General features: G+C 60.1%; 1 protein-coding gene across 2 annotated transcripts; it reads right to left on the bottom strand.

The window, feature by feature from the left end:
* Positions 1–4,662: 4,662 nt before the first annotated feature.
* SRL (sarcalumenin) lies at positions 4,663–26,305 on the bottom strand. Of its 2 annotated transcripts, XM_040574106.1 has the most exons (7): positions 26,167–26,305; positions 14,949–15,047; positions 14,005–14,100; positions 10,880–10,915; positions 6,907–7,023; positions 6,310–6,543; positions 4,663–5,675 (listed from the first exon to the last, which is right to left on the bottom strand). In XM_040574106.1, the coding sequence occupies exons 1-7, from the start codon at positions 26,225–26,227 to the stop codon at positions 4,864–4,866; spliced, it is 1,455 nt and encodes a 484-aa protein (XP_040430040.1). In that variant the 5' UTR covers positions 26,228–26,305; the 3' UTR covers positions 4,663–4,863. The 2 variants fall into 2 exon arrangements, with proteins under 2 accessions (XP_040430040.1, XP_040430042.1); XM_040574108.1 differs by lacking the exon at positions 10,880–10,915.
* Between the last annotated feature and the right edge of the window lie 77 nt (positions 26,306–26,382).

The raw sequence follows: 26,382 nt of genomic DNA, 5'->3' as shown, positions 1-26,382 counted from the left end.
ATCACTGCATGGGACTGAGCTGCCTCCTGTCCTGCACAGGCTCGCTGCCTGGCCAGGAGCACGCAGCACGTGAGCCCCCTGGAAGGACAAACATCCCGTCTCTCTGTCTTCAGGACCCCACGCCCTAGCCCACCGCCCCCCTCCCTCCTCCTTCGCACTCCCAGGACCCAGGAGAGCTTGGTGGCTGAGCCCCCCACACCAGCAGCCCCTGCTTCTCCTGCGTTGCACTTGCTGGGCACGCAGCGAGGCTGAAGTGACCTCCCCAGGGCTCCAAGCTGCCCGGCCTCCTCTGAGCCTCCGCCTCTTGCCCTGAGCCTCCCTCGGGTCTTGGCTGTGCCACTGGGCTGCAAAGGCGGGCAGTGACCTGCTGGGGCTTTGCCAGGTCCTGTGGCACTTGTGAGCCCCATTTCTGGTCGGAGCCCTGTGCAGCTGCCCTCTCCCAAAGACCGTAGCAATCCTTCTCCCACCGCACAAAGCGCGCCAGCATCCCCTGCGTGCTCCTCAGGCAAGGCTTTGTGCACTTCCATGATTCAGCATGTACGTGCCTCAGGCAAAACCCGTTGATTTCCAGCTTATCCCAAGTAGGTGCAACTGCGTTTGACAATCTGGCTTTCGATTCTCTTCCGATGAAAGATGCAGCACGCAGCCGAGTTCCCCACATGTGGTTGCCACTAACGAAAGGCAGGTGCTCCTCCATGGGGAAGTTACACTTGGAGGGGCGAAGCTTAATTATTTACAGTGAGAAGCACTGGCCTTGTGCTTGCAGCAAGAAAAATTGATCAAGTTACAGGCATTGATCCTCACCCCTGCAAAGTGTAATGCGATGTCTACACAAAAAAAAAAAAAAAAAAAAAAAAAAAGAAATGGAATCAACTTCATTGCGAAAGAGCCACTGGGATATTTTCATCCCTGAAATGCGGAGATGCTACCGAGGGTGGTGAGGTTTCATGTGGTGTGTTTTAACAGGCAGAACACAACCCTTTTTTATTTACTATTGGGCTTCTTCAGGTTTCTGAGCCTTGCACAGGGGGAAGTGGGAACATCCCATGGCGGGTGCGTCCCATCACCTCCACACACCACTAGGGCAGGCGATGGAGACCTTGGGGCAAGTCTTGGGGCAAAGGAGGCAGCAGTGACAGTAACACCCTCAGCTTGTGCCTGGATATCAGCAGTGCCATGGTTGTACTTCGGGAACGCTGCTGAGCCAGCCCCGGGCACAGGCAGGAGCTGGACTCTGTGCCGGGGGCCGCCAGCAGCATGGGCAGCTCCTGCCCAGCTAGGTCCTGGGATAAATGTTTGCTTTTTCCAACCAAGAGATACGCCAGGGCTGCTGCCAGCACCGCGTCTCGGTGGAATCAGTTTTCGTTCTGCCAGGAGTGTTAATTTCTCATGATTCACGTCTTTAGACTAGCTCTGGAAAGAAATTATGCTTTTCGCTAGTCAGACCTTCACGCACGTTGAGATGCCATGGTTTTTCCAGGCTTTCCAAAGGATCCATGGCTGAGTGAGATGTTCCTCCACCTATTCCAGCTTTCTTGGGACAACCCCTTCTGACCAGCAAGCTAGCCAGATAGTTGGGGGGCACCAGGTCCCTGGGGTAGACCGGGTGCCAGTGCGATGCTCAAGGGGGAGAAGCTGCAGCCATGCAAGGTGTCAGCTGCTTGTGCATGCCCCTGGGCTTCATGTGACATGGGGGCAGCGGGGGGACCCCGGTGCTGGGGAGAGCCCACATGGGATGGGATGCGCTCCTTGTAACCTCAGGGACGGGGACCTGGCTGCTGCCCCCCCACACACACACCCCTGGCCCCTGCCTTGCTGCCCCCGGGCCAGAGAAAAAAGACCAGGCACCCGCAGGGAGTGTGTTTGGAAAATGCCAGGATTTATTAGACAGGCCGATGTTCAAGCTGACAGTTTCATACAAATGCACTCGATCACGGGCATCTACACGGGCCTGTGTCCCCACCGTGTCACTCCTGCGAGTGTCTGTCCAGCACACGCTCAGGCAAGATGCTCGCAGCCCGCGACGCAGGGATGAGGGCAGCGGGAGGCGGCCCCGGCCCAGCCCCAGCTTCAAACCCCCCCCCGCTGCCATCGCTCTTGCGTGGGATGTCGCGCGGGAGAGAGAAGCCCAGCGCAGTGTGCTGGGGAAAGGAGCTGGCCATGTCAGAGGAGCCCTGTCCAGGACACGTGTGCCAGTGCATTGCACGGGGCTGCAGGCGGTGGAGGAGAGAGCGAGGGGTCGTAAATGGGAGAGAAGGCAATGAGTGCTGAAGAAAAGCTGGAGCAAAAGAAAAGAAAGGATAGGAAAGGGAAGGGAAGGGAAGGGAAGGGAAGGGAAGGGAAGGGAAGGGAAGGGAAGGGAAGGGAAGGGAAGGGAAGGGAAGGGAAGGGAAGGGAAGGGAAGGGAAGGGAAGGGAAGGGAAGGGAAGGGAAGGGAAGGGAAGGGAAGGGAAGGGAAGGGAAGGGAGGGGAAGGGAAGGGAAGGGAAGGGAAGGGAAGGGAAGGGAAGGGAAGGGAAGGGAAGGGAAGGGAAGGGAAGGGGCTGGGAGAAGGATGGGAGCAGCCTGAGAGCACAGTAATGCTGCCTTCAGGTCTGAGGCCATCAGGGAGAGGTCAGGCTCCTCCTGGGCTCCGGGGGCTTTCCATGGGGCACCCTGGGCAGAGCAGCAAAGAAAGAGATGGCACAACACAGCACTTGCAAATAGAAGGTTTGATGGACTTTGCTTACTGTGACAATGACACACAGCACAACGGCAGGAACAGCAACTCTATTAGCACATTTCTTTTGGCATTTCAATGCCATTAGCTCTTAAGAAAACCATGCAAACTCACCCAGCGGAGGACAGTGAGAGGCGAGAAAGAGTGGGTGAGATAGAGAGGGACGGCGATGAGCAATGAGATAACGTGAAAGAGGGAAAAAGGAACAGGAGCGAAGGGAGGCAGCAGGTTTGAGACCTCACAGCACTGACTCATGAGTGCATCACTTCTCTCCAGGCTATCCTGGCTTCTGCTTTCTCTGACACCTCTCCTTGCCTTCACTCGTTACTTCCAGTCCCCTCTGCATGAGACATGTCCCTTCTCATGCTTGGAGGTGGATTTGTGTCTCGTCGGCTCTAGTTCAGCTGCACAGTCCTCGCCCCAAGCAGAGGCAAGGAGCTTGGGAAGTCCCTGGGCGGCATCACCCCAAACCCACCTGGGCTCAGGGGACCTCTTCTCTGCAGCACCCAGCCTCAGCGCCCGGGGACATGGCGCCCCAGGGACCTTCTGCCTTGGCCCACGTCCCGTGGGGCACGTGGCGACAAGGGGCACTGCCCTTCACACCTTTCCCATCACAACAGAGCCTTCTGTTTCCAGCTTTCTCTTTCGCTCGCTCATTCCCTTTGCCTTCTTCTTGCCTCACCCGGCACCTCCAACTCTGCTTGTTCCTGCCAAAGGTAAGTCCTGCTCCAGAGGTTTCCTGGAGAGCAGCGGTGGTTGTGGTCCTTTGGCAGGAGGAAGGAGAAAAGCCACTCAGCAGGCTGTGGCTGGGCTCGAAGGCACCAGGCTCCGTCCGGGAGATTTTTGTCACTTGTGCTGGGCAGCGCAGCCCAGCGGCGGGGGCCACCCGTAATCCTCCAGCGCTCGCTGCCAGGTTCCAAGGTCGGCTTCCCTGGGGAAGGTCGCCTGTTTGGGATTTGTCATTCTCCCATGACTCCCAGGACTGAGCGCCGACGCACAGAGATAAGCCAACAAAATTCTGGCTAAAATGGGTGAGGTTTGGACAATAAGCCACAGAAACCTGCCTGGATTGTCCTGGGGAGAACAGGTCAGCAGAGGGGAAAAAAGGATGTGGCGAGTCATCTCCCATTCCTGTCTGCCTCCACAGAGCAAAAAAACCCAGGGCTGCTTGGAGAAAACATGCAATGAGAACTTAAATGAGGTCAAACTGCCAAAATATTAACCCTCTGAGCCCTGCTGACTCTCGGGCTTAACTTGCCAGCATGGATTTTTGAGGTTAATGACAGGAGCAGGCACTAAGTGCCCTGTCTCTGTACTGGCCTGGAAAGAGAACTTGCTGACAGCTCCTTGCAGGACTCTGTGAAGTGGGGTGCTGCCCCTGTTCCTCCAGCACAACTCAGCCAGGTCCTGCAGCTCCTCTCCAGACCACTTCTTGCTCTGGCATGGACTTGCAGATCACATCACGGTGATCCATCTGGAGCAACAAATGCCCCTGCAAACACCCGGTGTGGGGACTGAATCCCTTCTTTTGGCTCATGCTTAGGTGAAGGCTGCAGAACAAAGTTAAGCTCAGCTGTTACATGAAAGGAGAACTCTACCAGGTGACCTAAAAGCCTTGGAAGGAAAAACAGGATCAATATTTGCAGAGATTTGTAGGATTTCTGTGCCTGAAAACAACAGCTGGAACCTGGCCTCTGCTTCCCTGTGCAGCACCGTGCCCTGGGGCTCCCGTTGATGCCCCAGGTTACTGTGTCACTGCTCGCCCCTGTGCTCTCGCTGTGCCCTCGTCCTCACTCCCTGCTGGCTTCGTGTATGCAGAGGTTGAAATTCCAGTTCACCCATCTCGGCACCAGTGAAGAAGCAGCTACAGTTCTAGCTCACCACACATTGCTCATACTTACAGCTTAAACATTGCCTTCTACTCAAAAGAACAAAGATAAAATGTCAGGAATTCACAGTTTTTATTCTCTTTCTTATGCCCACCCATCTTCCCCTGCCATTGATGTCAATGACTCAAAGTCCTCATTGTACAGTAGCCTTTGCCAGTGTGGCACTCAAAGGGTTAACAGACCACGGCTTCTTGGACAGATAAGACATCAGCTCATTCACCGGTAGGAACACGTGGACTGTTGTGTTACAGAAACCTTACGGCTTCTTGTAGCGATTCTTTGGGTTTTCGCCACAGCCGGTGATGTCGCAGGAGAGAACATTGGGCTTCTTCCCCAGGCCAATGCTCCCCAGCAGATCGGGAAGCTCGCGGGTGATGGCCTTCTCGATCTTCTCGAGGAAGCACCCGCCCATGTAGGAACACTGCTGAGACAGCAGCTTAAAACTGGTGATGGGGTTGATGCCAAAGAAGTCCTTGTAAGCCTCGCGGTTGGGGAGGTCAAATTTGCTGACATTGGTCTTTGCCAGAATGGACTTAAAGATAAAGAACTTGTCAGGATCTTCCACAATGTCTCTGAACACCAGTTCTCCATCACTAAAGAAGGTCATTTTGTCCTTGTAGGTCTGGAGATAGCGATCGACCAAAAGGGCGTGGATGCGCACCCGGATGGCGTGTTGGCGTATGAAGGCGATCTTATTTTCCATCCTGTTCTCAATCACCTGGTTGAGATCTTCCAGGAGTGATATCTCTTCTTTGAGGAACAGGTCTTTGTGGGTGTCCGGATGATACTCGTGGGGCCAGAAGGAGCTAACGTACACCCTGGGTGGCTCTGTGACGTTGATCAGAGGAGCCAGGCTCCAGAACAAGGCACCGTAGACTCTCATAAGCTCCTGGGTAGCCAGGCTGTCGGCTTTGTTCAGGATGATTCGGATCTGGGACTCTCGGCCCTTCAGCTGGCGGAACAGCATCTCCAGCTCCAAGCCCACGTCCAGCTTCGTAGGATCAAAGACAACAAAGATGAGATCAGCTCTGTCGATGAACCACTGGCACACGTCGTTGAACGGGTAACCTTGAGGAGAGGAAAGAGAAATCCAGCAGCGATGGCCAGCACAGTGGGAGTCCCTTCAGGTCAAGGGACAGAGAAACCTCGAGCCTGCTGCAACTCACCCCCTGTCTGGGTTGGACAGGCTGTGAGACACAGCTGACTTCCCATGTGGCACAGAACCTGTTTCTCATGTGCTAAAGCACTTCAGAGTTAATTTCTTGGCATGAAAACTCATCCCCATGGCCTGTGACTGCGTGTTTCCCTCAACCTCACCTCCAAACCTCCATTCTCCCTGCTGCCAGCCACAGCTTCCTGCTGCTCCGGTCAGCAGGTATCGTCCACAGCACCGCTTTCCCCAGTGGGCACCGAGAGGGCCTGCAAGCCCTGCTGGGCCTGTTCGGGCATCCAGTGCCAGGTGCTCCTCCGGGTGCTGCTGCGGCGCCAGCCATTGGCAAACGGGACAGCAAATGTTGAGCCATGATGGCCAGGTACGTTCCCCAGGCCACAGGCAGACACACTTCCCCAACCCCCCCAAAGCGAGAGAAGACCCCTCCTGTAGCCTAGGGCTCTTCCTCATCATGTTTCAGTCATCATTTCTGTCCTTCATCGTAATAGCATCTTTTCTGGAGTCCCTCGGATGAACGCAGTAGAGCCCTACCTCGTTCTTGCTGCTTGCGGTTTTCAATGATGCCTGGCGTGTCCACGAAGGTGACTCGCTCCAGGAGCTTGTGGGGCACCTCTATCCCTATCAGCTTCTCCAAGAAGTTCTGCCCAAACTTCTCCAGGGGTGAGAAGGAGCGCGCGCTGTCTGCAGCCATCACGATGCCCTCGATGGTCTTCAGCTTGGGGCCGTGCATGATGACGGTGAATTCAGAGGTGGTGGGTTCTGCCCCTGTCCAGCACAAGAGGAGCAGCAGAGCTGTGAAATCTGTGCCAGACACTGGCCATTGCAGGGGCTGGCCCAGGCCTTTGCGGGGAGCACCTCCCAGGCTCCAAGACAACGTCAGTGGGAGCAGAGAGGAGGACTGGGAAGGGCTTTTCTCCCGGGAGGGTGATTAAACTGGACAGGATGGGGAGAAGACATTGAGTTGCCCTCGCTACATAGCTGCTGCTCTCGCAGCCATGCAGGCTCCCTGCTGCGCTGCACCCAGGGGGCTGGAGGCGGCGAGCGCTGTGCTGCAGGACAGGGATGTGGCAGGGGAAGAAGCCCTCCCATGGGGGCCAGGGCTCAGCGGGGCCGCAGTGAGCGAGGTACCTGTGTAGAGCTGGTAGGGAGTGTCGTCCAGCCCTAGGAGGTAGTTTATCATGGAGGATTTACCGACGCTCCACGGTCCCAGGAATAGCACCATCGGCTTGGAAGTGATCTCCCCATCTGTGGAGAGGGGAAATAACAAGAGGAAGTGAAGAAACAATAGCCGTAGCCGCTGCGCATTTAACTCCCTGCCGTAATGAACATCCCATCTGAGCGGCACGGCCGCAGAGCCTCGGGGAGACAGCCGCCCTCGGGGCTGCTCTCCCAGCACCGCCGCTGCGTGCCGAGCCACAGCATCGCCCAGCAGGGCCCCGTGCCAGCACCGCAGCGAGATCGAACCCTGTCTGCTCTGCTCTAAGCTTTGGCCCTTCTTAGACTACAGGACAAGTTGAAAGTCTTTTAGATCAGGTCTCGGCTCGGTTCGAGTTCAGCCAGGGTGAGCTTGGGGCTGGCTGCAGGGGGCTGTTGGAGGGCAGGTGCCACAAAGCACTGGGCATGCAGGGGACGTGGCCATGCTGCAGTCAGGTAAATGCCTCATGCAAAAGGAACTGGGGTGTTTGAAGGCTGCAGGGCTCCAGACCAGCACAGGGAGGGCAAGCTCAGCCAACAGCCCTGCTTTGGGCTGGGGGAAAGGCAGGAGGAGAATTAACCACAGTCCCCAGCTTCCACGTCTTGTGGAAGCCCCACACTTTGCTAAGAGGCTCACGGAATGCAGACAAGGGCTGGTGTGGGGCCCGTAACGACCTGTCCCCTGCCCAGGAGCAGCCTCTGCTCCAGGAGGTGCTGGGGCCGACCTACGCCATCAGCCCATGCCTGCACGGCCCAGCCCCGGTGGCACTGGGGCCACCCAGGGGGCCGCTTGTGCCAGGGGAGCCCCTGGGCCATGCTGGTCCCCAGACCATGCCCTGGGCAGGTGGGAGCGTGCTGGTCGGCTCGAGGCCAAATCAGGCCAGAAATGGAAGTAAAAACTGGATGAGTGAGCTCCCGTTTGTGGGAACCTTCCCCATCCCCGCTTCATGCAGCCAGGCAGCCTGGCCCAGAGCTGGGCGGGCAGCGGTCCTGGGAGAGCTGTGTGTGGACACATCGGGGTGGGGGAGCAAACCACAGCCACACTGTGACAGGAGCCACAAAGGATGGTGGGGATGTGCCCCCTGTGTCCCCGCTCAGCATGGGAAGGCGCCTGTCTGGTGTGAGTGGGAGACTTGCCCGGTGGGGCTGGGTGCCTCCAGGAGCTGGGAGCCCTGTCCCACAGCCTTCCCCCGCTGACAGGACAGGGCACCCACGACAGGGTCGGCCCCGAGGCCTGCTCCTGCCCCTGAAGCGTGAGGCAGCACCAGGCAGGCAGGGTCAGGCAGCGGGGTGGCCGTCACCCAGGGGCAGTCGGACCAAACCCCCTCCGTCTCCTCCGCCAGGGACGAAGCAGCCTTCCCACTCCTGTCTCCCCAAAATATTTGGGATCTGACTTTCTGTTCCCATGCGGGACAAAAACAAGTGTCGAAACCTGGGGCTTTTATTACTAATCATTCCTCTGAACCACTGTGTCACTGCCGCTCTGTTCACTTGCCGGCTTTAATTGGGTTTCGGATTATTATTGTTATTATCCCCTGTGATGTTGTGCCAGAGGTTTGAGGCGGGTCCCCGCGTGCTCTTTCATAACAGGTTCCCGGCCAGGTGTGGCTGGGTGAGGGCAGGAGCCAGCGAGCCCCGGCTCCGCTGCACGTGCCGGGGGGGCTCCTCGGGGTGCAAGGTGAGTGGCTCAGCACCATCCCTGCGTGCCGGGGCCGCACGTGGCCGTGCCGAGGTGGGCAGCCCCTCTGCAGGTCACTAGCGGCTCACCCAGCCCATCCTCTCCCTTGCTTTGGAAAGCTCCTGGGCCCTGGGGGACATGAGCCCTCCTCACCTCTGCCCATGGCGTGGGGCTGGGGAAGCAGAGCATGCTTCCCACCCTGCTGGGTGCCTGGCCAGGCCTCCTGCCCTGCTGGGTCCTCCCGCTGTGTCCCTCCAGCACGGGTTTGCGTCACCTTGGTGCTGCTGCCAGGGGAAAAGAGGCTCTGTCCCTGCCAGCGCCAGCATGGGATGACGGCAGCTCCGCCACCGCGGCTCTCTCCAGCCACCCTGTGGCTGCTCGCTCCCAGCCCAGCCTGGCTCACACCACAGTTGGTGCTCGTCCCAGCTCGTCCCAGTGCATCCCAGCTCATCCTGGTGGTATCTGCAGGGCGGCCCCACACCAGTGCATGATATCGCCCTGCATGTGAGTGGGGGGACCCTCAGACCTTGCAGCTCTTTGCATTTCATTTGTGGTTCTGCTTAAATCACAGCAGCTGCTTCTCTAAGGGTTTCTGGAGCACAGAGCATGCTGAGACGCTGCAAAGCACCTGGCAAACAGGGCCAGCAGGTCACATCTCCCCCGCAGAGGCTGTGTTCATCTCGTACTGTCCGGCTCTGGCTTAGTCCATGCCCCGCCGGAGCATTGTCCCTCCTGGAAGTGTTGCTGTCCTGCAGGGGAGGACAGAGAACTGCTTCTCTCACTCATGGAGGGATTTTTTCCTACAGTAGTGGCTTTGTGGGTGGTTTTTCCATGTTGCTTCCAAGGCCAGGCTGCCCTCAGGTGGGAGCCCCACTGCTCTGGGGCCAGGATTAGCCCTGGGTTGGGTCTTCTCCTTCCTCAAGCCCTGCAGAAATACTGGGTGCTGGCTCAGCCCCATGGAGTGAGGGTGACCCCACAGTGCAGGTCCGTCCCAAGGACACGCAGCAAGGCAGAGGATGTGGACAAAGCCTCCCTCCTCTCCTGGCTCGGACTGGCCCAAACATCCCGCTCTGCTCTCAAACCAGGTGGGTTCAAACACCTGGCCAGGCTGTCCCAGCATCACCCACCCTGCTAAGCCATCCCCGACCCCAAATGCTGTCGGGCACTCTGCCGAGGGCAGGGACTCTGCCTGCAGCCCCAGCAGGGCTGCCAGCCCGCCTGCGAAGCCTCCTGTCTGCCTGCACGGCACGTGTGCCCGCGGACGGGGGGAAAGCTGCACGTGGATGCTCGCCCTGTGTCGTGCTCCGTGCGTTCGCCCCCTGCGTGCACACACCCACGCAAGCAGCAAGCACGCACTCCCGTGTGCCTGTGCAGCTAGAGACGCAGATAATACAGCTATCTGACATGCTATATATACCTACAACACTCTCCACTGCCTGCACGCTGCCATGACAGGGAGCCAGAGGCCCTTGGGCACCATTGGGGCTCTGCCACTTTGGGGCGGGGTACAGAGGAGCCCATTTTGGCAGGATCCTAGAGCAGGGGCCATGGGGTAGGACACGAGGGCCATAAGATGGGATTCCCCATCCTTTGCGTGCCTTGTGCCGCAGCAGAGACCCAGGGGAAGGGCGGTGTGATCACCGGCGCTTCTTGGCCTCCCTCCCAGCCCCTGCTTCTCCAGGCTGGTGCTCCCGGGGGCCCTGGCAGCTCCCCCTGGGCATGACACGGGACAGGAGCCAGCTCCAGCTCCCGAGAGGGCTGAGGCCGCCACACAGGGGCCAGGCTGTGTTAGTAGGACAGCTGCTGCTGGGTCATCGGCTTAAACTGCAGCCGGGGGGATCAAGGGGAGGCATTTGGGGAAGTTTCTGCACGTAGAAGGGTGAAAAGAGATCACACCCGCAGTGTGGGCTCTGCTCGGCTCCCATGGGTGGGAGACGGACCTGCGGGCCCACCACGAAAGCCCTTGAACCATCACTAGAGGACCTCGCACCCTCTTGAGACTGAACCCACGAGGGAAAGGTTTAGAAGCCTGGCAGAGGCGAGGACGGCTGCGGGACGGGCAGTGCCGAGGCAGCGCTGTGCTGCTGAGCTCCGGGACGCACTGGGTGCCGTGGGGCGTGTGAGCAGCTGAGACGTGGCTCTGCTGGGGCGGGTGAAGAGGAAAGCCAGAGGCCAGTGAAGAGCTCAGGCAGCGCTGGCAGCATGCAGGGGGCAGGCAGCAATACCAACCTGTGGCGGAGGAGCCCAGGGTGCGTCCGGGGTAAGCTGTTAGCAGGGGACACGGGGAGAGAGAAAAGGTACCGTGAGTCGAAGAAGGGATGCGGCTGCCTGGGTCTGGCCCGGGCCGAAGAGGGAGCTGAACACCGGCCCTGGCCTTCTCGGAGGCAGGACAAAGCCAGAGGATGGCCACGTTTCCAGAAGGAAAGAAGGAGTTACAGTCTGTGAGCAACGAGACCTGCAGCTACCAGGATGAGAATCCAAACCCAGGCAGAGTTGCCTCGCCGGGGATGCCCTGCGCCCCAATCCTCCTGCCTCTGCCTTCCCTGGCAGCATCACCAAGCAAACGGAGCCACACGAGGCATGCTTAGGACAGCAAGCAACCCAGACACGTGTCCTGACCACCCCACAGTTATCTGCATGCCTCCCTAGACAGCCTGGTGAAGGCGATCAGCAGGCCGTTCCTTAAGCAGGCAGGCTAATTGGCACATACACAGTAATTAGCATCGGTGGCATGCACCATGGCCTGGTGGCAAGCTTCCCGTCGCCAGGCTGTGAGGCTCCCTGGACGAGGGACATCCCCAACGGGTGGCCTGCAGTGACCAAGCACATGGGGGACCCAGCCCATGCTGAGCATGGGATGGAGAGGTCCCCTGTCGGGCTTCGCCATGCTGTGAGCAGGGAGCTGGGTGAATGCTCTGGGCTGCAATTTCGAGTCTCAGCCAGGTTCACGGCGCCGGTCGCAGCTCCCCAGGGCAGGTGACACTCGCACTGGTGTGCATGGCGGGGAGGCCCCACTTGGCTCAGACCCACGCTAGGGCTGACATGGCCACAGCTCCAAAGCAGAGGCCAAAACGGAGCCCGTGGAAGGTGGACAAAATGGAGGGCTGCCGCATAATGGAGGGGCGAAGGTGCCTGCGGTGGCACCCCTCTATATTGGCTTACACCTTCAAAGGTCATGCATATTCCATGACACTGCTGCCCCGCCGCTCGCCCAGCTGTCCCACTCCCCCCAGCTAGCTCAGCCGCAGCTCCGCGCCCTCCAGCCTCCCGTGCCGTGGGAGCTCACCACGGGGGGAGGCTTGGGGCATCTCCTGCTCACAGGGGCACCCCGATGCCAGGAACCCCTTGTGGCCACAGGCAGGACAGGAGCTCACCCCACCACATGGTGGAAGCAGATGAGATGGATCACTCAGCCCCACCATGCCCTCACCCACCCTACAAAGCCAAAGGGGCTCCCTCGGCCGACCCTCTAATTAATCTGCAGGCTGCTCTAATTGCACCACTAATGAAGGGTTGGGGAAAACTGTGTCAGTGGGTATAAAAGGCAAAGTGCTGTGCTTTAGGCTTTTAGGATGTGACTATGTATGATGGGGTTGGGGTTTCCAGAGGTACTTGAGGAGTTTGGTGGAAGGCAAGACAGCTCCGGTGGGAGTGCAACCTGGGCTTCTTGCAGCCCAGTGGGGCTGTGCCTGGCTGAGCCGGGGGCTGCAGGCAATGCAGGCAGCTGAGACCCCCCAACAGGGAGCAGGGAGGGGCTGCCTGGGCGTGGGACGGATGAGGAGCAGACCCAGATGTCCTGAGCTAGGCCACAGGCTGTGCGCTAGGGCTGCATCCTATAAGGAAAGAGGTTGTGAGTCCAGTATCTGCCCCTGCGACCGACCTCAAGTGTTCTCCAAAACGCAGTGCCCCGGGGTGAGCTGAGAGCAGATGCTTGTTGCTGTGACCCCCCCGGCCAACCCCCAGCACAGCAAGCAGCTCATGGTCCCCAGGCACATTGAGGCAGGCCAAGGCAGCGCGAAGGCAGCGGCACGGAGTGGGCTGCGGGGCAGCTGCGCATGCCTCTGGTCGTGTGAGACCTCCAACCGCCCGCCCCAGAACCCCAGTGGGTGGTGGCCGATGCCCAGGGTGTGCTGTGAGGTGGAGGGACAGGACATGGGCTGGTGATGAGGGCTCCACAGCCCTGACCCTACCCTGTCCTGCTGCCCCGTGGGTCCCCCCGTGCTCCCCACTGGCTCCAAGCTGGAGACAGGCTGGCTGGGCTGGGGATGAGGAAGCCCACCTGCCAAATGTCAGAAGTCTGGCACTGACCTAGGAGTGGCATTTGGGCTGCAATGGGGGCCCCTGTAAAGCAGGAGTTCTGCTCTAGGTGGATGTGTCCTGTGGGTTCACCCATATGAGCAGGGGACCCACGAACAGCTGCAGAGGAAGGTCAGGGCGGTGTGCGGGGTCCTTCTGGCTCCGGTGGGGCAGGCATGCCTCTGGCACCAGGAGGGGCAGGCATGGCTCCAGGGTGTGAGGCCAAAGCCCTGAGGATGTTTGGGGGAGGAAGCAAAACCCCAGGGCTAGGAGGGACCCTGGCAGGAGGCTGTCGTGATCATGGAGCCGAAGCACGGGGGGACCTGGCCCCTGCTAGGGACAGGGCTTTGGCAGAGGCTTAACCTGGGGCTGGAGCCATCTGTGCTTGGAAAATGGGGTGGTTCATGTCATAAGGGTCACAGGAGCCTCCAGGTGTGTGAGCATCTTGGGGCCAGAGCTGCACTTTCCTCTTCTGGAGGGACACGTACACCACTGGGGCTCAGCCCAAGCCAATGCCCATGGCCACGGGAACCTGCTCACCTGAGCCAATGTGTCTGTAGTTGCCAAGAGGTGGAAACTCTAACTCCTGGTATGAGTGAAGGCTGCCGAGCTTGAGGAATACCCTGCCCACATGGCCGTGTCCCATATGGAGCAGGAAGGATGCCAGCTCCAGCCACCCCCAGGAAGCTCAACCCCAGCCTTGAGAGGTCCTAAGCTTCCTTGCCAAGCCCGTCTTGCTGGGCCATGATCTCTGCTTGGCACGGGTACAGAGCATTGATGTTGAGCAGGTGGAGGACCCAAAGCAGGCAGGGTTCAATGCTCAGCCTACACAGATGGTCCCGACAGCAGATGGGCTAAGGCAGATGCAGGAATGCCTGCCGCTGGGTGCTGGGTTCACTAGGGCACGTCCTCCAAGCCCAGCATGTTCATGGCCTTCTTGGGAAGCTGTACAGGAAGACGAACTATCCGAGCCTTTCCATGATCTGCTCTCTGCACTGCTGTCTGAATGCATCCCAATGACCTGACGGTGCCGGAGACCCCGGTGCCCGCAGCGTTACCTGTGATCTCGTGCTGCCTCAGCTCATTGTATCTGTAGGACTGCTCCAGGGGCTTGATGGAGGAGTGGTAGATCTTCCTCAGCCGCTGCAGTACTCCTGTGGGAGCAAAAGCATGCAGATGGGTGACAGGCAAACCCCAGCCACCCTGGTTGCATCCCTTCTAGGTAAGCTGCTGGGCATTCCCTGCAGACCTTGAGGGTAACAGCTGATCAAGAGATGCAGCTCATGCTTGAAATCTTGGCCAAACTGATCCAAGTCACGCATCTTGATGCCCCTGCCCTGCTAATATTTCCTACTGGGCACTGTCCCCATCTCCTGCTGGTCTCGTGCTTGCCAGCAACTGATGCAAGGAACCTCTCTCGTTAATGCTGCTTAGCACTCAACACCCGTGATCCCCAAAGTCCTCCACCACGGAGCCCAGGGACCCCTGCTGCAGCCAGAGCTGCCCCCCTACTGCTGGCATTTCCCAGCCACTTTTATTGCTTCCTTTCTAGTCCTGACTGCCAATTGGACCAGCAGAAGCAAGCCTTATAAGAATAGTACCCAATTCATAATTGGAATAAAAATCAAAACCCCTTATTATAAGTTGCCCCAAGCTTCTCTGAGCAGCAGGCAGCAGTGTGGTTGGCCCAGGCCAATTCATGATTTGCCAGCCTCTCTAGCCTCCTCATTCTTGTACGCTCTTGGAGCTGTCTTTAAAATACCTAAAGTATGCTAGTCCAGTGTAAGGGCTGGTATTGAAGACATGGTGCTACTGCACCCACAAGAAATAAGGCTATTGACAAAGCAGCCTAGGGAAGAAGAGCCCTGTCCATGCTCCTCACGTAGCAGAGCAGGTTTGCCAGACCCAGCCCTCAGACAGTGGCAGGGAGCTTATCCTGGAAACATTGCTGGGATTAAAGGAGCAGGGTTTGCATGCATCAGTGCCACCCGGGCTCCCTCACCTGAGACATCATCGGCAGGTTTGTCTTCATTCAACTTGAGGGTGCTCTCCAAGTGGGACCGGTCGCGCTTGGTGGGCTCGCTGGCATCCTCAACCTCTTCTGGAGGGAAAAACAAGGAGACCTGTTACTGCTGGAGCTGGCGGCGGGGGACCCACACGGGAGCTCACACAAGCTGCTGCTGGGGAGAGGGCTTTGGGGAGCTCGCACACCCTGAGCCCGCAGCCCCATTGCGCACCCGGCACCCGCCAGCTTTGGCACACCACTCAGTTTCTGTTTTGCAAATGCTCCTGGAAGCTTGGCCGAGGTTGCTGGGGCCATGGCTGCCGGGGGAAGCATCGCAGGCAACTGCTTGGCTCCGAGGAGGGGCTGGTGGGGGAGGCCCCTGGTGTCTCCCGAGGGGGAGGCGAGGGCCGGTGCTCGCGGGGAATGCGAAGGATGTGCCTGGAAGGGGCTCTCAGGCGCTGGAGAGTGCAGGGCGGGGGCATGCGGCAGCTGCTGCCCACGGGGCTCCTGCCTGCCCCGCCACTCCCCCCGGCAGCTGCAACTCCCCTCAGCTTTGGGTGCTCTCTGCTCTGCCTCTCTCCCTGTCCACCCCCAAGAAATCACACGTCAAGCTGCAGACATGAGGGTTTGTGAGGCCTGGATTCCCTCCTGCCTCTCCACCTCTGCCTCTTGCCAGGCTGGAGGCTGCCTCTCCGGAGCCTCCCTGGCTCAGTGCTGAGTGGCAGGAGGTGGCCCTGGGCACCTTCCCCAGCCTCCCCACAGAGGGGGACAGAGGTGTCCCTGCTCCAGGCGTGCTAGCAAAGGGGTTGGCACACACAGGGCCCCATGGCTTGGGGCTTTGAAGCGGGGCCTCAAGGACGCGTGCCCCACTGGCTGAGCTGGGGAATGGGTGCCCGGGCAAACAGGGGCACTGACGGGCCCTGGGGCTGCCCCGAGGGACTGCGCTGGGCCTGTCCCTGAGTGTGGGGCTGAGGAAGACCTTTTGACTTGCCAAGCCACAGATTCCAAACTGGGTTTTCCTCTCGGCACAAATGTGAGCTTTTTGAGCTGGGATGTTACAGAAGGAAGCAAAAAAGAATCAGCTGTGTCCAAAGGTTGCTGCCTAGCCCATGGGCCAAAGTCCGTAAGCGTTTCTAGTAAAACATGGAAGGGGGGGGGGTCACTTTTCCTGAGCTAGCTCACATTTTGGTGACCAAACACACCCTGTCCGTGGCCAGAGCAGGCGCTTCAGCAATTCAGCAGGCTGAATTGGCTCTTTACACGTTCCTTACATGGCAAGGGCTGCAGGCCAGTGGCTGATGGACACGAGACCTGCCGGCCTGGGCAGCATCCTGCCTGCATGCCAAGAGAGCCGGCAGTTTGGTCTGGTGGACTCTGAGGGCTGGTAAATGTCCTTTAGCAGGTCTGTGGCTGCTGAAAGGGGCTGAGGGGAAGGGCAGAAGTTCATGTGTCCACAGATGGGAGAAGTCATGGGCTTTAAGTGCAGCGAGGGAAATGTTGGCCAGCCTTGGTATCGCTGCAACAAGCACCTGCGTTGCTGGCATCCGCGGGCTCCCACCTGTGCCACCGCTGCCCTTGGCGCGGCTGGCCTGGCCGTGCAGCAGTTAGGGGCGGGTGCGGGAAGCACAAGCGTTAGGAGAGGGCCATGCATTAGGCGCAGTTTAATGAGCCAAGCGCAGCTCCACCAGGGTTGATAGTAGGTCACTCTCGCCGCCCTCTGCTCACTACGCTACGGCACACCAACAGCAAAAGACTCCAACCTATCTGTCTGTGCTGGTGCTCAGCGGCAGCAGGGTGGGTGCTGGGGCTGGGTGGGCTCTCCGTTTCTGCCAGCGATGGGTTGTCTGCAGGGGGGGCTTCCACTGCTGCTGGTGGGTCTTCTGCTGCTGGAGGGTCTTCCACTGCTGGAGGGTCTTTGGCTGTTGGAGGGTCTTCTGCTGCTGGAGGGTCTTCTGCTGTTGGAGGGTCTTCTGCTGCTGGTGGGTTTTTCACTACTGCTGGTGGGGTTTCAACAGCTGCTGGTGGGTATTCTGCTGCTGCTGGTTCTTCCACTGCTGTAGGTGGGTTTTCTGCTGTTGCTGGGCTGCTGCTGCCAGAGCCAGGCTCCACGTCCCCACATGGTGGGTGATGGCAGCTGGTAGGGCCATCCTTGGCTTCTCCCTTGCTGGCAGCTGCTGCTTTGCTGTGGCCACTTTCCCCTAAAACGCTGGTCTCTTCCTTGTCACTTCCTTCAGCTCCATCCTCTGGCCCTGCTGAGCCAGCAGCGTCCTCCTCAGACTCTCCATCCTCCTCAGACTTTCCCTCCTCCTCCGACTCTCCTTTGCTTCCATCTTCTTCAGACTCTCCACCTTCATCTCCCTCTTCCTCAGATTCCCCCTGCTCGTCATCTTCCTCTGAGCTCTGCTCTTCCCCTTCTTCTCCAGTTTCAAGAGCAGACACCACTCTTGGCTCCTCCATTTTCTCTCCCTCAGGCTTCCCCTGCTCCTCAGTGGCCACTTCTTTGGAGCCAGCATCAGTCTCCTCATCCTCCTGGTCATGGAAGCCATCTTGTGGGCCAGGCTGGTGGGCGGCCTCTCCCCCTGCCTCAGGGGTGCCCAACATGGCATCATCCTCCCCAGGGCCCTGTGCCCTGTGGGGCCCCTCCTGGCTGAGCCCCATGGCCCCACTCAGGCCTCCATTCAGCTCTTCCTCCCCCTCGCCGCCTCCCTCTTCTGCAGCACTGGAGGCATTGGCGGTGCCGCCATCTTCCTCCTCCTCAGGGCTGCCGTCGGCGGCCATCTCCTCCAGCCGGGGCTCTGCGGCCAACGAGGGGCGTTGTGCGGCATGGCCAACATCTTCGGCACCCGGCGGGGCTGGAGCACGCAGCTCTAAACGATGAGAATAGCTCGGTCAGTCTTACCCGCACCTGCCCGCGGCTGCAGGGCGCGCGGCCCCAGAGGACAGCGGGGGCAAGAGAGGGGGTTCGAGGCTGTCACCAAGACTTTAAATTCTCCTAACGCATCTCCGATTCCAGCTCATTTTCTGGCCGTAGCAAGAAGCTGGACGCAAAGAGGTGCTTGCGGGCAGAAGCGCTGATGCTGCGCAGGGCTGGGACGTGGCCCCGGGGCCGTGCAGGCTGTGGGGCACCGCAGAAGCGCTGTGGGGCTAGGGCGAGGCGGTGAAGCAGCCCTGAGAGAGAACCCAGTGGTGGTGGGGATATGAAAGTGGGGCACTGGGTGCGAGAGGCCTCAGGCACTTGGCAGGTGAAAGGGTCCTTCCCCAGCCCCGCAGGGCGGCGAGGGCGGCCGGCGGCTCCCCGGAGCGGGGCCGTGCCTTTCCGCAGCCGGCAGCGCGCAGGAAGGGCTGGGCCGGGCGGCACCACAGGGCCTGACCCCGCAGCGGGGCGCGGAGCTATTTATTGTGAGCGTCCCTTCATTAGGAAAACATTTGCCACTCCGTGCAACTGGCTGGAACACAATGAATTTGTTCTGCAGTCCGGGAGAAGTCATCTGTATTTTCCATAGGCCTCCAACTGCAATTTAACATTAGTCAACTGATGCCAAAAATAAAATATCACCAGCTATACTGTCTCCGTTACAAACAGTTGCTGCTAGTCTAAATAATCCCCTGAAAACTCTAATGCCTGCATACCAGGGAAGCGTTTCAGAGGAAAATAATGCCTTTGTACTCCAGCTGGCAAGCAGATGCCAACTGGGAGAAACGCCACCTCCGCCCAGGCCACAGGAAGGCAGCGGGCATGGCGAGCAGTGCGGGCACAGCATGCAGCGTGGAGCTGGCCTCCTCCTCCGGCCTCGTGCACCACGGCCCTGCAGTGGCACACCGCAGTGCTGTGCCAGGGACACGGGGACCTGGCTCGCTGCGGTGTGTGCTGCAGCACCGCTTCAGCAACATGATGGTGTGTGTCTTAAAACACCCTTGAAATTTTGGGTACCACCCATCCCCGGTGTGAGCAAGGCAGGAGCACAGCCAAGGACAGTGTGGGGCAACCCCAGGCCTCTTTGCCCACTGCAGCCACTTTGCCACTGCAGCCCTGGAGCAGAGCGCCGGGCAGGCGGCCATGTGTCTGTCCGTGCCATGCCGGGGCCAGCCACACTGATAGCCTGCAGTCACACGACAGCTGAGGGCTTGCGCCGGGGGACAAACGATGCCAGCGGAAGGCAGCTGGGAGGCACCAGCCCACCTCAGCCTGCCAGGGTTTGTAGTCCTCATGTGCAGCCTGGCACCATAGCTCAGAGCTGCCAGCATCCCCAAGCCTGTCACAGATGCACAGTCACCCTTCTCTGCCCATGCTGACCTCCCGAATCCTGTCCTAGCAGGTGGCTCACAGGTACCCGCAGGCTCCAGGTCCAGCCTTGAGCACGGCAAGCCCCACGCAGCTCCCACCCAAGAGGGCCTGAAGAGGCCAGCCAATGTGAGGCATGCTCTGCCCACCTGCACCCTGAGGGTCCCCACAGCGGATGGGGACAGGGAGACTCTCAGCATGGCCCCAGAATAGCTGATGACCTGGAGGTCTTGGAGGGAAGCTGATTCCTGAGTGGGCATTTGGAGAGGGTCAGGGCAGGTGAGGAGGGGACCAAAGGAGACCCCACCGGAGATCTCTGGGGCCAGCGTGTCCCCTCTGACTGAATGCAGGGCGTGGACGTGTCCCCTGGGCAATGACCCACTGGGCCCCAGCGCTCAGCTGTGAGCCATGCCCTGCGGGAGAAGGGAAATGTTCCCCACGCGCTCAAACTGGGATATTCCTGCTGGTGTGTCAGCCACGGGCTTTATTTCCTGTGACCTTCACAGCATTATATAAAGTCCCTCTCCCCTCTCCACCTCCTTCTCCCACCTGTTTCCCCTACATGGTCTCCAAATCCATCACAAGGCAAATTGTGCTGATCTGCAGATGGCCGGCTGATGAGCGCCGTGCAGCAAAATGGGCCGAAGGTTATGGGCTTAACACCCTCTGCCCGGCCTCTGTGGGCTAAAAATACATCCAGCAACTGTACGGTGGGGTCAGGAGGAGCAGCTCAGCGGGGGCACGGATGGCACCAGCCCCCTTGCAGACACCCACTTGCTTGTCCTCAGCCCCTGGGCCCCGGTGCCAGCCTACCAGCCAAGGGTGATATCCTCGACCAGGAGATGTCCCCATGCACTTGCAGGAGAGAGTGGGACAACTACAACATGCAGACCCATTTTAAGATGACTCCAGGGCTCCCCTACTTCACACCCTGCATTGTACTGAGCAACATCAAAGAGGAGACCTTGCCCCCCCTTGGTGGTGGGACCCCAGGTCACCAAGCTTGCTCCAGCCCTGCCCACATGGCTGGGGACATGACCGCCCTGTCCCAAGCTGGAACAGCAATGTGGGGCACAGCCGTGATGGGAATCCCATGGTGGACTCGGTGTGCCGCACGACACCAGTGCTGATGCCAGGAAGAGGGATGGCTCCGCCATCCTATGGCTACAATGCACATGACCCTTCCCTGCCATCCTCTCACAGAGCCCCATGAAACAGCAGCACCGCGGGTGAACGGAGCCCACCGGGAGGGATTGCCTCTGAGGATGGCGCCAGGACTGGGGACAGCCAGGAGGGACAGATGGGCACAGGTGGCCCCGGGAAGGACACTCTCCCCCTCCAGCAGAAATAGGAGCCCCGAGCGTGGGGCCGGCGATGTGCAGCACCGCGGGGATGGCTTTTCACACGCCCTCTTCCTCTACCCGAATCCCAGCCCCTGCAGCACGCGCGGAGTTATTTCTGACAGCGTGGCTGATTCAGAGACCAGCGGCTCCGCAGGCTGTGGGAGCAGTAACCTGGGAGGCACAACGAGATGCCCTTAGGGGCCCAGAGCCCCACACGAACCCTGACTTTGCCTTTCCCTGCTCTCCTGTGTTCATCATCGGGCCCCCCCTTCCTTGCTTGTGTTTTACGTCATGGGGGAAACAGAAAAGCCATCACTGCCTGAGCTGGTTTCTGTTCTGCTCTTCAGGGAATGGGGACCCGGCCTGAGGGACGGCTCCCAAATGGGTCCCACCGGCAGTCCATAAACCAGCACCGCGGGAAGGTCACAGAGGGGACGGCCACCACCAGTCCTGCCCTCCCCTTGCCTTTCCAGAGGGGCTCTGGGGAACCCCACACCCCAGGCACACGTCCCCATCTGCTCCAGCAGCCGTGCCCGTCCCAGTGGGAGCAGGAATGGCAGCAGTGACGGTGGCACTGCCCAGAGGTACACGGGCAGGACGAGCAACACAGACAAAGGAAAACAAGGCCAGGCCTCGGCTGCCAAAGCACCATTTCTTGCCATCATTACTTTTATTTAGGCCTGATCAAAGAAAGGTTCTGGTCAAATGGGCTCTTTGACTCAGGGGGATATCTTGCTGCTATGAAAGAAGGAAGCACGTGTTTCCTGCTGGAGAATTTTGTACCAGACCCGAGGAAGCCCCCAGCCTCTTTCTTCCCTCTTTCTGAGGATTGGCAAGGCTGCGCGAATCCCAAACCATGTGCCTGCTTCTGACAAAGTCCTCCAGAGGTGCAGGGAGGTGGCTGGGCTCCAAGACACTGCCCGGCACCTCCTAGGATTCCCATGGCACCGGCCGCGCCATCTGACCCGCTGCAGTCCCCCTGTATCATGGCGATGTCCCTGCCTCTGCTCGGGGACGGAGTGCTGGCCCAGCTCGCCTCCAGCCAACAGCACAAATGGCCCAAGGGAAACAAGGTGGGGAATGCACAGAAGGTCTGAAAGGGAGGATGCCCCGCACTGCTGCCAGCCTGCTGCCAGAGCAAGCACCTCAAGGAGGATTTGCCTCGCCACCCGGACCTAGCACAGGCAGCATGGCAGGGCAGCAGCTCCTGCCTGGTGGCCCCGTGCCTCAATTTCCCACCCTGGGCAGTTCCAGCCACCCCTGTGCATTTTCCAGCCTTTTAGCAGGAGAAATCCCAGCGTGATCTCAGAAATCCCAGATGCCCACCTACAGGGGGAGATGGCTGATCGATACAGATCACACTGCTGACACAGGAAACAGATTTGTCAGACTAAAAAAAAAAAAAAAGAAAAAAAGACTTCATTTCTGTAAATAGGGGGATAGAGCTGCATGATATTTTGACTAAGGAGTCAGGGTAAGGAAACCTCACCAGGATGCACCAAATGGATTAAACCAGGCTCATGGCTTGCTAAATATAGAGATGAAAATTGGGAATCGTTTCTGCGGGCTGTTTTTCAACTGTCTTCCCACAGGGTGCCCACCCTGGTGTTCCTATCAGAGACTTGGAGGCAAACCCAAACTCGTGGCTGGTAGCTTGCAGGTGGCACAAGGACGGGGGCAGCGGAGAGTGACGACGTGAGCAACTCCCTAGCCAGGAGGCCGAGGTCCAGGCACAGCCGGAGGCCACACTGTGTGCCGAGAGATGCTGAAGGACCCGGGGCTGGAGGCGGAGATGCCAAGGTGGGAAAGGCTGTGCCGTGGCTGGGAGACCCCAGGGGAGCCCCTTCCTTTGGTGAGCCACTCCTGAGAGGGCACGCTGGCCTTGTCCTTGGGCTACTGGTGAGGGAAAACGTCATCAACTGGCCCCAGGGCCACCAGTGGCCCCAAGGGGTGCTCTGGGTCATGACCCTTCATTCCTCTTCTCGTTTTTGCCAGGGACTCCTGGCCACCTGCATGGGACAACCCCCTTGGAGCTCACCAGCCTGGATTTTGGTGCTGATGCTGATGCTTTGTCCCACAGGATCCTTAAATCCTTGGGATCATCCAGGCAGGGATGCAGCGGTTACACAGCCCCTTCCAGGAGCCCCAGCAGCAGGACAAAGGACATGGACCCCCAACTCAGCCGGGGCCCCACCACCCCGGCTGGCACTGGGGCTTTTCTCCTGGTGCCAGCACCCCGGCCTGGCTTGGGCACACGAGCTCGATGACTTCCTCAGGCTATCGCTTACAAGGGAAATGTCCCCGCAGGCTTAAAATAGCCCAGAGGAACACTGCCAAGCCACCAGCACTGCTGCTATTCCTGCAACGCCTGAAGAATGGGGTGATTTTAGGAGTGATTTGGTCACTCTCAGACCTGCCTCATGGGCTGGGATTTCGGCACCCCCCAGTGCCGGCAGCAGGCAGTTCGGTGAGCAGGGATGCAGTGGGGACATGGTGGGGACGTGTTTCCCTGGCTGCAGCTCAACTCCCAACCCCTTCCCCATGGGGACCCTGTGCCAAGGGGGGAGGCTGCACACAAGCGAGGTTTCCCACCCACACGTCCTGTGTGGCTGGATGTCACCTGCACAGCGTGCCAAGAGCGCTCCCAGAAACATCGGGGCTGGTGGGACAGGGTGTCACATCACACCAGCATGCCTGACATCTGCCTTGCTTTCCTTGGCCAACAATTTGGGAGGGATCCGGGTCACCCACAGGGGCTGGGATATCCACCTGGTGAGGGGATGTGACAGGGATGTAGGTGGCACGAATGGCCAAGATCTGTGGGTGGCTGTGGCACCCCAAGCCCTGTGCCTCTGCACCCAACAGCAATGATGCCCATGGAGGCAGCTGGCTAGGGTGGGCAGCCTGGGGCTGGCAGAGCTGGGGCTCTCCCATGGGTGCTGTGTCCCACCCACCCGAGGTGATGCATGCCAGGTGGTGGAGCTCACATCAAGCTGTTTTTAATCCATCCTGGCAGCTGGAGCCCACCCCAAAGTGATGTGTTGAGGGGACAGAGCCCACATCAAGGTGACTTGTCCTAGATGATGTCGCCCACCCCAAGATGGCATATTCCTGGTGATGGAGCCCACCACGAGGTGATGCGTCGCAGGTGATAGAACCCACTTGTGGTGACATGTCACGGGTGATGGGGATCACCCCAAAGTGACACGAGGACGTGGTGATGGAGCTCACCATGAGGTGACATGTCCCACTGGTGGAGCCTATGCCAGTGTTATGTCCTGGGAGACGTTCCAGGGAGATGGGGCGCTCCTCAAGGTGGTGTATCCCAGGCAACGGAGCCCAATGCGAGATGACACTTTCCAGGTGGAAGTGTCCACCACGTTTCCAGATGACATTTTTGAGGTGGGTTCCACCCCAAGCTGACACATCCTGGGTGCTGGGGACACCACAAGGACTCATCAATGGTGCCCACCCCCGGTGACACATCCTGTGAGGAGGCAGGGTGAGGAGTCCCAGGGTGTGGTGGTAGTAGCCGAGGCTGCTGCCGTGGGGAGAGCCGTGTGCCAGCCCCGTAACGCCCTCTGTGCCATGCCAGGGTTTCCCTCAGCTCCTTGCCCAGCTGGAGGTGGGCAAGCACCCGTCCACGCCGGGGAGCTCTGCCAGCCCCGGCCACGTGGCCCGCCGGCCATTCTGGCAGGGGCTCAACGAGCGCGGGGCCCTTCCTGCCCCGGGAGCGGTGGCGGGGTCCCAGCCGCCCACGGCATCACCACAGCCACCACAGCGGGGCCGGGCACACAGAAGCTAAAAAAAAAAATAAAACTAGGGGGGCTTTATCCCCACGTGCCAACTATGAGGCCAGGGTTGGTCACCGGGCTGCAGGAGCCACCCCAAGCCCTCGCCCCAAGCCACCAGGTGCCTGTGACAGCCCCTCCGGCCGCCTGTGGGGTCCCCCTGAGTTCTCCTCGCCGCAGGGCCTTGCAGGTCCCACGGGAAGCCGAGGCTTTCAAGATGGCAGCAGCGCCTATGGGAAAAGCCAGGCACAGGGTGACAGGGGCCTCCTCCTGCAGGCCAGAGGGGAGCTTGTCCCAGAGCCCGGCTCTGCACCAAAGGAAAAAGCCAAAGCCACCTCGCCCAAGCACCGGGGCGAGCCCAGCCGGGCCGGTGGCCACCTCCTGCGGTGACAGATCCCCCACTGGGCCACCAGCACAACCCTGGGTGGCACCAGCCACCAGCCATGCCCGGAGAGGATCCCTCTGGCACTCCCATCTCCATCCCTGGCGCACAGCTCCACGGAGGTCCCCCAGCCACCGATGGGACACGTCCCACACCCCAAACCCCTTTTATTCCCCAGAAGGGTAAAAGATGCCCTTAAAAGGATAAAACTCCGCCGGACCGGGGGTGCCGGGCTGCAAGAAGGCAGCAGCTGCGGGTGCCCGCGCGCAGAGCCGCGGTGGCGCGGGGGCCAGGGCGGCCGCAGGAGCGCAGTGTCCCATTACACAGCTGTTTCCATACTTAGCCGCCCCCCGGCAGCACGGCCGCCCGAGCCCAGCCAGGCAGCGAACCAGCCCAAATTAACTCAAGGGCAAGCAAGGGTAACGGCGATGTCGCCGGCTCCCCGTGGGACGCCCGGCCAAGCACTGCCACGGGGCCGGGGTGCTAAGCGGGGATGTTCCAGCCCGGGGAAGGGGGTCTGGGGGTCACCCCAATGCTGTCTTGCTTGGCAGACACTTGGTGGGTGGGGGGGGGTCCCGTGCTGGGTGCCCTGGAGCCCATCAGACCCCACGTGGGGGCTTCACCCCTGCAGCCCATGGCTGACACTGCCCTCAGCACGCCAGCTGCAGCACAGCCCCTGCGCCCACCCCGGCTGTGGAGTGGGGACCTTTACAGCCCCCCCCTCCCCACCTTGTGTCCCCGCATAGTTTTGGGGTGACTGCAGCCCTGGCATAGATGAGCTCAGCCGGCTGCAGCCCTGCAGCATGTCCTGCGTGGGGCACCCGCCCTGTGGGCAGGCTGGGCTCATGGGGAACTCACTGCCCCGGAGGTGCTCACAGTCCCACGGGCACCCACAGCCCCACAGGCACCCACAGCCCCATGGGCACTCACAGCTCCAGTGGGCACCCACAGCCCAATGGGCACCCGAAGCTTCATGTGGGCACCCACCAGCCCATGGGCACTTGCAGCCCCAATGAGCGCCCGTAGAACTATGGACACCCACAGCCCTGCAGGCAGCTGCAGCCTCAAAGACACCTGCAGCCCCACAGACACCCACAGCCCCACAGGCACCCAGACCTACATGTGCACCCACAGCCCCACTGGGCACCCACAGCCCCATGGACACCCACAGCCCTATAGGTACTCACAGCCCTATAGGCACCTACAGCCCTGTAGGCACCCCACAGCCCCAGTGGGCACCCACAGCCCCACAGAGACCCACAGCCCTATATACAACCACAGCCCTATAGGCACCTGCAGCCCTATAGGCACCCCCAGCCCCCTGGACACCAACAGCCCTATAGGCACCCCCAGCCCCGCAGACACCCCCATCCCCACAGACACCCCCAGCCCCACGGGCAAGGTGCGGGAGCCATACCTGCTGTGCCGAGGAGCAGGAGCGAGGCCACGCAGCAGCACAGCAGGTTGAGGCGCTTCATGGTGGCTGCCAGGAGCTCTCTGCTGCTCGCCGCCTCTATTTATACGGCGCGGGGGCCGCGGGGCCGGGCTGGCTGCTGTCAGCACAGCCCTGCACAGATGCTGCCGCCGCCGATCCCGGGGGCCCGCAGCCAGGGGACAGGGACGGGGACAGGGG

Source organism: Cygnus olor, chromosome 15 (genome assembly GCF_009769625.2).
Source record: "Cygnus olor isolate bCygOlo1 chromosome 15, bCygOlo1.pri.v2, whole genome shotgun sequence".
NCBI lineage: Eukaryota > Metazoa > Chordata > Aves > Anseriformes > Anatidae > Cygnus > Cygnus olor.
Note: the sequence above shows the minus strand (reverse complement) of the source record. Positions and strands in the feature narration are given on the sequence as shown.